This window comes from Platalea leucorodia, assembly GCF_965183815.1.
Source record: "Platalea leucorodia genome assembly, chromosome: Z".
Taxonomy (NCBI): Eukaryota; Metazoa; Chordata; class Aves; order Pelecaniformes; family Threskiornithidae; genus Platalea; species Platalea leucorodia.
The window spans coordinates 90,531,375-90,540,840 of NC_138858.1; the positions used below are offsets into that span (position 1 = coordinate 90,531,375).

At 49.0% G+C, this 9,466-nt stretch overlaps 1 protein-coding gene across 1 annotated transcript; it reads right to left on the reverse strand.

The window, feature by feature from the left end:
• Positions 1-4,815: 4,815 nt before the first annotated feature.
• Positions 4,816-8,910, reverse strand: LOC309602360 (neurofilament medium polypeptide-like; the record flags this gene model as incomplete). Its single annotated transcript, XM_082335870.1, has 3 exons — positions 4,816-6,208; positions 7,486-7,610; positions 7,849-8,910. The coding sequence occupies 3 exons, from the start codon at positions 8,908-8,910 to the stop codon at positions 4,816-4,818; spliced, it is 2,580 nt and encodes an 859-aa protein (XP_082191996.1).
• Positions 8,911-9,466: the final 556 nt, after the last annotated feature.

The following is a 9,466-nucleotide window of genomic DNA, read 5'->3' on the forward strand; positions in this document are numbered from 1 at the left end:
CCGAGGGGTACTTGCAGTACCACGGGCCGGAGACTCGACCACGCTGTTTGCTCAGCGCTTTTAAAAGCTATTGATGGGGTTGCAGGAGACCTGCTCCGTTTGGTACGCAATACCCTTCGCTCAAACAGCAGAATATTGAGTCTAAGAGATGGTACTTGGAAATTCACCTAAGTAAGTGCCCTATCAGAAAATGCTTAGCATGGCACTACAGCTGGGAGAGAGGTTCTGCTCCTGCGGAGCAAAAAACACAATACGTACCAGATCAGAACTCATCACAGCCATTAAAGCCAAACATTAGTATATATTAAAACCCCTGCCCCATCCTGCCTTTCTCCAAGCACTCTGAGCTCCTTTTAACTTTTCAACACCTGATTTTTCTTTCTCTTTCATGTCTTTTTTTGCAGATAAACTCCTCCTTCATTCAGTCCTTTGTGTCCCTTTCACTTCTGGGAAGCAATACAGCTTGCAGCTCTCCAAAGCGTTGCAGCCAGGCTGCTAGGGATGCTCTCAAACCAGCACATTTAGAGATACACCAGCAAACACGTTTCTCCTTGCAGCGTATCGCAGTCTGATCCTCGCTCCTTATGTTATTTTTAATGTATTGCAGCTAAAGGAGAGATTTCACGACTCTGCAGGAAATGTGTGAGTCACAGCCATGGCGATGAGCTGCAGAGAGTGACAAGCTGCAGTGACCGTCCAGCCTGGTTTGCCACCCCCAGTCCTGCCTTGCTGCTAAGGTAAACTGGTGGGAGGGAGGATGGAAGCCTGCGTTTATGGGCCGAGATGCTCTCAGGGTTGTGGGGATCCTGCTGGCAAGTTTTACCTTTGAAAATCCAGGAACTCGCTTTGACGCAATGCAGTAAAAGCTGGCAGAGGGAGACAGGGTAGAAACTTTAACCCAAGTTGCAGCTGCAAGTAAAGCCACGAGTCTGTCCCTGAGTTTTCTCTTGCTGTTTGGGCAGACGGGGTCTGGATCAGGCCGGGATCTCATCACAGGGAAGACAAATACAAGGAGGTCCTGACTGCTTTTCTTGAGGTACACCCACTCCCTCCCCTTCCATTCGGCAAGAGGAAAACTTGTACAGATATAATATCCAGATTCTAGGAATTTACCTTCTAGTAACTAAACAACTGACAATTCATCATTTGCTGCCTTCCTAGGTTAGTTAAGGGTAGTTTAAACCTGAACAGAGAAGGAAGAAAGCCCACATGTGAATGGGAAAAGCACAGCCCCTGATGCCTGGAGAAAATTCTAGTGCCTGACTCAGCTCCCTGGCAAATGCAACCTATTTGTGTTTTGTAACACTTCCCAGTTTGTCTCCACCTGGAATTTAGTTCTGGGATGCTGAAAATCTCTTAATCATAGCTCCTCCACAAGCCGGTACGGTAAAAAGATCCTGTTTTAGAGCCCTCCAGCTCCTGAAGTCACAGGCGTCTTGATGGTCCGCCTTAAATAACATGCATAAATCTTCACAGTAACTTCCTTTAATTATTGTTTTTCCCTTCATAGAGTCTTTCGTATTGATCAATGAACTTTTGTGTTTGAGAGTAATTAATCCCTTCGCTGGTTATGCACAGTCTGAAGAAGCAATTGGTGCAGAACAGGCAAATAACATACTATTTATGCATCTCTGCCCTGGAATTACGCTATCTTTTGAAACTGCTTGATTGCAGATGTCAGTAGACAAAACCTCTTGGCAACATTAAATATTAATCAGTTCTTATAGTTTTATAAATATTTAGAAATGTGTTAACCAGTTGCTTATTTCTCTTAGGATTTGATAGAAACATTTGCAGTGGGAAATAGACTAAGCTCACAAATTTATTTTGTGTGTTAGAGCACAGACAAAAAATGCATTTGTGGGTAATAACTAAAGGCTGCAATATGTTTTGGGTAGAAAAGGGGGGCGAAATGAGGATATTTTGCAATACACCATGCCAGCGGGTAGCCCAGGAGTTTGCCTCTCACACAGGCTGCGGAGTGAATTCCCAAAACCATCCAGGGAAGTCGATCTACGCTGGGCAGAAGTGTTGCTACAGCCCCCTTGTACGAGAAACTGCAGTCCTGGTTGGACTGCCAATGTGCAAGCAGAATCAAAACAACGCAAATAATAATCTTTAGGTCCTTGTACCTGTATCCTACCAGAACTGAAAAGAAAGTATAACATGAGAAATAGGAAGCCAGCTTGGGATCCCACCTACGCCTGCGTAAGCCCACGTTAACAACATGTTCTTGAGCCTCCCACTGACATTGACATTTAATTCACTGTACAAGGTGACCCTTCTTCGTCTTGATGCTGAAGATGCCTGACTTTCTATGCTGAGGGGTGGTAGCCCACTGGCTTCGCAGTTTGCGACATTTTAGCAGATTCTAGACCTTCTTTGGAAGCACGTAAACAGAAAGTTTTTTGTTAAATATTGGTCTCTGGTTTAGTTTTTGGTTTTAATGGCGGTGTTCTCTTGAAAATTTTGATTAGACCCAAGAGAAAAATAGTTTCAGTGCTCACAGACCATTGGGCATTTCCATATTTTAACATAACTTGGTGCAAACACTTACTGACAATAGGTGAGTGTGACTGGGCTACTACTTCTTCATAAAGGTACAGTTATTTTTATGGCACATACACAGGCAACTTCCACAAATACGCTCACTACAGAGAAGCTGCCATTTAATTTGCTAACTCTGCTTTAATTAAACGTCACTCAACCAGCAAGCTGTTGAGCACAGATTTCCATTATTGGTATCAGCAGGAGAAACATTCATTACTTTGCTAAACAAAGACGTCCCGATTTATTTGAAAGGCTTATCTGCTGCAGACTTTTTACAATTTCTCCTGTGAAGAACTTGTAGAACCCTTTCAATTAAAAACTACTTGATCTTCAATTATCAATAGGGTAAAGAATTGGAAGGCATATGCAAATCACAGATTTTGATCAGACCCTCAATTAGTCAACAGATTTCAGGACAGTCCATGTACTGAAACCAGGCTTAAAAATTATTTGCATTTCTTTGCTAGTTATGGGAGGTAAGGCAGTAGCAGTGTTCTTCATTTTCCTTTTGAAACGTGATAAAAATAATAAACACAATATTAACCCATAAGATGACATATCAGTCCCCCAAACTGGAGTTGAGGCCCTCCTCTTTTTCCCTTTGTTTCGTCTCCATTTATTTTCCGTGTAGTGGGATTTTAGAGGGCATTTAATTGGCTTTCTTCTTAAGAAAGCCAACCTGGAAGTGGCAGTAGACATAGGCCAACGCTTAGGAGGCCTTTCTGTTGGAAATTTAAAAATGCTTTAATTTGGTTTTATCTGTCAGTCATACCAGGCTTACCTGAGCCCTACCCAGCCTCAGTTCAGACTCTGGAAGGGTCTCATTTCTACAGCTATTTTCAAATGGACAAATATGTAAAAAAAATGAGTTAGGAATATTATTGATACATGATGCCCAGTATCACCTCTGGGACAGTTTCCTTTTTCTAGGAATTTCTTTGCTCTCAATTTTCATATTTTGTGTTTAGAGGCAGATTGCACCTGTTGATCATTTGAGACAGAGAATTGATAAGGATGTTCCCATATAGTTAAGGCAGGAAGGGGAAAAAATAATCAGAAGCTACCCCATTTTGATGAACACATGGTATCACAGCTGAGATGATTACTTAATGGGTCTTTGCACACTTAAGTGACAAAGTAGCATCACAGAAGATACCACAACCAGTTGTGGCTCACAGACAGGCCGTCTTCACAGGGGGAAAAAAAAAAAATCAAGGAATGATCTAGAAATTGCCACATCTTTAAGGCTCTCTTTACACAGTGAGCCCAGCGTGCAGGGAGGAAAATTTTACTTGCAACAGAGTTTAACACTTTCACACTTGGTACAAGCAGGATCACTCAGATAAGCCATGTTAGCAGCACATGGCTTAGAGACCCTCCCATTGCTAGCAAAAGCAATTGCAACCCCTCTAAGCACCTATAAGACCAGGCAGCAGAAGTCAAAAGATTCCTCTTTACTCCAGAAAGCATGGGATATGGCTCTTAAGTATTTACTTAAGCCATCTCAAGTACTTGTGTTATGTTACAGGAAATTTGTTCATCATATCCAATTCAAACTTGTTTTCTAAATCAGGACGCTAAGGAAAAAGTCAAGCAACTTCTTAACCCATGCAACCGTGTTCCTGTTCAGGACAGGGCATCAAACATCAGGGAAGGATGCGAGTTGGAAAAAGAGTCACCAGACAAGCCATGTTTTCAGTATTGACCTTTATTGAGCAAGAACTGCTGTGACTGTTTTACATCAAACAACAAAAGGTTGCGTACTGTGCATGTCAACTAGGTTCTCCCATGAGCAAAAGTCCACCCTAATTGCACCAGTGAGGTAAACATAATTATTTATAAGTAGCTTTTTTTTAAGGCTAGGAGAGTTCTGGTTCTCATGAATATTCTATTACTGTTTTCTGTTTGTTTTTGGCTCAGTTGGTTCTTTGCATAATACATCTTAAGTCATCCCTCAGATATGTCCCTCCAACAGCTCAGGAAATTCAAAAGCTTCCTTTGCACATTTCGTCTCATGCACTATTATTAGTATTATTTTTTTAGATCCCCAAGCTCTGTGGAGGGAGCACATCTTGAGCCTGCATGCATTCCCCCCCCCTCCCCTATATTGCACAAAAAAGTAAAATACTGTGTGTCTGGAGCCTCCATGAGAGAACCCGTTCTGCTTTGAAGCCGTCACTCACATGCATTTTGCAGCTGTCATATGGCTTAACCTTTTGCACCGACCCAAGCTCTTTAATTTTTTTAATTTAGCTATGATTTATTTTATTCGGTCTCTTTAATCTCTTTTACTATGGCATGTGAAGTAACTTTCTCCACTTTCTTGGTGGACACTAATTTCTCCTCAAAGCTTTCTTCATGTTCCTCTACCTTCTGAGTGACTGTCACCGACTTTGTGATATATGTGGTTGTACTGTCCCCACCTTCACCAGTGATTTTCTCTGCTTTTTTGGTTACTACAATTTTCTCACCCTTATCATCAACTGGGCTCACATCTAGGCCATTGGTGACAACTCCCTTGTCTTCCTCCTCAACCTCCTTCTCTTTGGATTCCTCCTTTTTCTCCTCCACCTCACCATTCACTGCAATGTCTTCTTTCCTGGACTCCTTCTCTACCTCTGCACTAATTTTTGTTACCTTTGTGACAGTGATGGTCTCCTCCACCACAGCCTTTTCATCTTTGACCGGGGAGGCCGGCTTCTCTGGAGAACGGGGCTTCTCTGGAGTCGCTGGCTTTTCTGGAGAGCGAGGCTTTTCTGGGGTTGCTGGCTTTTCCGGAGAGCGGGGCTTCTCTGGGCTCGCCGGCTTCTCCGGGCTCGCCGGCTTCTCCGGGCTCACTGCTTTCTCTGGGGTTGCAGGCTTCTCCGGCGTCGCAGGCTTCTCCGGCGTCGCAGGCTTCTCTGGGGAGGTTACCTTTGGTGTCGCTGGCTTCTCTGGAGATGCTGCTTTCTCTGGAGATGCTGCTTTCTCTTCCTCCTTGGCTGGTTTCTCACCACCTTTCTCCACCTTCTGTTCTTTTCCTGCTTCTGCGGGTGTTTCTTTCTGGGCAGCCTTGGCCGGCTCCGTTACAGGGGATTTAGGGGGGGATTTAGGGGGTGACTTTGAGGGAGGTGTTTTGACCTTCTCTACCTTTGCTGCTACCTCTTCAGCTTTGCCCTTGGCCTCAGCTTCTTCCCCCTCTTCCTCAGCCTCCTCCCCTTCTTCCTTTTCCTCTATTTCCTCTTTTTCAGAGCCTCCTTCTTCCGCTGCGTCAGATTTTGCAGCTTCTTCTTCCTCCTCTGCTTCCTCTTCCTCCTTCTCTTCTTCCTCAGGTGCAGCGGCTTGTTCTGCAGCAGCCTTCTCAGAAACAACTTCTTCCTCTGCAGCTGCTTCTTCTGCTTTTTCTTCCTCCTGTTCTTCTTGCTGGGCCTTGGCTGCCATTTCTTCTGCAATAGCTGCTAGGGCATCTTCCATTTCAGACTTTTCATCCTCTACCTTTGTCTCTTCAATGATTTCTTCTACAAACTTGTGCTGGACCTTCAGCTTTGGTGGTTCAATTTTTGTTTTCTGAATTTTAGTGGATGCTATTGTGACAGATGGTTGTCTGTGTGTGAAGATGGGTCCAGTAATGCTTCCAGAGAAGGCACTGAATCTTGTCTCTTCGCCCTCCAGTAGCTTCCTAAGGGAATCAGAAGGGGGGGGAGGGAGGGGGGAAATATGAGCATAGAAACCCAGCGTAAGGGACAGCTATTACGATATTCCCCTGTCAGCAGGATGAAAACAGTTTGTATGTGGAATATGCTAGAGCTGATCAGCATAATCCATTGCTTACTGCCCCAGTTCAGCTTTCCTTGAATCAGCTCTTTTGCAAAATTCATATTCAGCAAACAGCTTTTAGCTTGGTTTGCGTGTGGTAAGCGTAACACCTTCGGCTGATCAGCTGAAATCCATCCTTAATGCCAAAAACTTCATTATGGCATAAGTCAGGACAGAGTACGGCAAAATCATTAACTTCATAGGATGCGTTATAACTTAGGCAAACTGAGAATTTGACACGGCCAACAGACCCAAATCAAATATTGTGGCTGAGACGTTCAAAGCCAATTAGAGCATGTGTCCTAGTTCAACAGTCTGGGCATCCACCTTTCTTGTGTGGCTATGAGAACTGAAGAGACTTTTGTTCAGCTAACTTTGGCAGCAGCTATAGACCCTAGGGTATCTGTGTGTTTCTCTGAACAGCCTCAGGAATTTAAGCAGATCTGGAGATGGCTTTTTTGTTTTTTACTTTTCTTATATTCAAATGCATGTTTTTGATCTAAGCCTGTGACCCAGAAAAATCGGCAGTTCTCCGATGAGAGTTCTAAAGCAATGTGAAGGAGACTAAAAAAACCTGCCAGGTGATGGCAATAGCAAGCAATGTTCCTGCTCCAGATAAGAGTGGGTGCCTTTAAAGGAAAGTTGAGCAAGAAAAGCAAAAGTGTTTGTGACAAGCAGATTAGCACTCCCTGCTTGAAACCATGATCAAGCAACTGCACTGTCTCTCTCAAGCGATAAAAGGGAATTCAACTGACAAGCACCGCTTGCTTGGCATATGCAAAGCCAAGAGGAATTAAAAATAAGCTTGTCTTTTGCTGCATCTTCTGCTTTTGTAAACAAGGGCAGAATGCGGCACCAGGGTGCCGCTGCACTGAGTCACGCTGTCCTGTGCCCACCGAGCTCCCTGGCAGCTTCGCCACTCATTACCGGAGCGCCGCTCCCTAACGAGCTCTGGGGTCTCACTGCAGACTCTCCATGGGCTGTGCAGATTTTGAAACGGGTGTGATAATTTAGTCAAGCTCTAATTTTACTTGTGTTTGCTGCAGGCAGCTATTTCTTATCTGTGGTAAAGCTTCCCAAGCCAGCAGCATCTGCAGTGCTATTAATATTCCAGACATGTCCGCAATGATCCTACTGTACCTGTATGCAGCAATTTCAATATCCAGGGCCATCTTGACATTGAGGAGGTCCTGGTATTCCCTCAAGTGACGGGCCATTTCCCACTTTGTTCCTCTAAGCTCGTTCTCCAGCTGATGAATCGTGTCCTGCAACGGAGACGCAGAAAACTGTGACACAGACACAGGCTTCACCCAGAGACAGAGCGGAAAAAGTTCTCCAAAGGGACTTTCAGAAACTCTCCCCGCCACCCCGGGAGGCAGCGCCAGGGCCAGAGCAGGACCCGCCCGGCTCCCACCGCCCTCCCCACCGCCGCCCCCCAGCTCCCCGCGGCGCGGGCACCGCCGCCCCCCGGGCCGGGCCCAGCCCGGGCCCCCGCCCCGCTACCTGGTAGGTGGTGAGGTCGTTGTTGTGGCGTTCCTCGATGTCGCTGAGCTGCCGCTCCAGCGACTCCTTGGTGCCGCGCACCGACTCCAGCTCGATGCTCTTGGACTGCAGCTGCCGGCGGTACTCGGCGATCTCCTCCTTGGCGGAGCGGATGGCCTCCTTGTTCTGCTCGGCCGCCTCCGTCAGCTTGGCGTAGCGGCACTTGAACCACTCCTCGGCCTGGTGCATGTTGTGGTCGGACTGGCACTCCAGCTGGGCGCGGATCTCCTTCAGCGCCGTGGTCAGGTCGGTCTTCAGGTAGTCCTTCCTCTCCACGGTGGCGTGGGACGCCTGGAGCTGCGCCAGCAGCTCGGCCACCTCCTCCTCGTGGTTGCCCCGCAGGAAAGCCACCTCGTCCTGCAGCGACTGCACCTTCTTATCCAGCTCCGCCCGCATCAGCGAGGCCTCCTCCATCTCCTTGCGCAGGGCGCGGATGGTGGCCTCCGTCTCGTCGCGCAGCCGCGCCTCATCCTCGAAGCGCTCCCGCAGGCGCTGGATGTCCTCCTCGATGTGCTCCGAATCCAGCTGGATCTGCGCCTTCTCGTGGCTCACCTGCTCCAGGGCTCCGCGCAGCTCCCGCAGCTCCTGCTCGTAGGCGTCGCTCAGCTGCGCCCGCCCGGCGTGCTTCTGCCGCAGCGCCGCCAGCTCCGCCTCGATCTCCTTGTTCTGCTGCTCCAGGTAGTGCACCTTCTCGATGTAACCGGCGAAGCGATCGTTCAGCCCCTGCAGCTGCTCCTTCTCGTTGGAGCGGCTCAGCTTCAGCTCCGCCGCCCCGTTCAGCAGCGAGGACTGGCTGACGTCCAGGCTCTCGGCGGAGCTCAGCACGGTGGAGCCGTAGGCGGCCCGCGGCACCCCCAGGTTGGGGCGCTTGTAGGAGGAGGAGACGGTGCTGCCCGAGCCCCGCGACCACGACTGCGAGCGAAAGCCGCTGGACGGGGAGGCGCTGGCGCGGCTGTAGGTGGCCCGGGTCTCGGTCACCCGGCGGTACGAGGGGTTGCCCAAGGGCTCCATGGTGTAGCTCATGGTGGGGCACTCGGGGGTGGCGGACGGCAGCGCGGCGATGCTCCGGCCGCCGCCGCCCCTTATATAGCCCCGCCGGGCGGCAGCGGGGCGGCCCCGCACACGTGTGCGGGGGGCGGCCCCCCCCCGGCCCGGCCCCGGCCCCGCCCCCGCCGCTCCGCCCCCCGCCTCCCCCGCCCCTGCCCCGGCTCCCCCTTCCCTTCCCTCTGCTGCTCCCCCTGCCCGGCCCCCAGCCCCCGGTGCCCCCCCGGGTGCCCCTTCCTTCCCCCTTCCTTCCTTCCCCGTTGCCCCTTCCCCTTGCTTCCCCCGCTCCCTTCCCCCCTTCCCACTGCTCCTCCTTCCCCCTTTCCCATCCCCTTCCCCCTTGCCCCGCTCCCCCCATTCCCTTCTCTCTCCCCCCTGCTCCCCCTTTCCCCTGCTCCTTCCCTCTTGCCTGCTCCCTTCTCCCCCCTTCCCTAGGCCATCACCCTCTTCCTTTTCTTCCTTTGCTTTTTCCTTTTTTCCCTTGTCCTTCTTTTCTTTATTTTCTTTTCATCCTTTTCTTCCTCATATTTGCTTA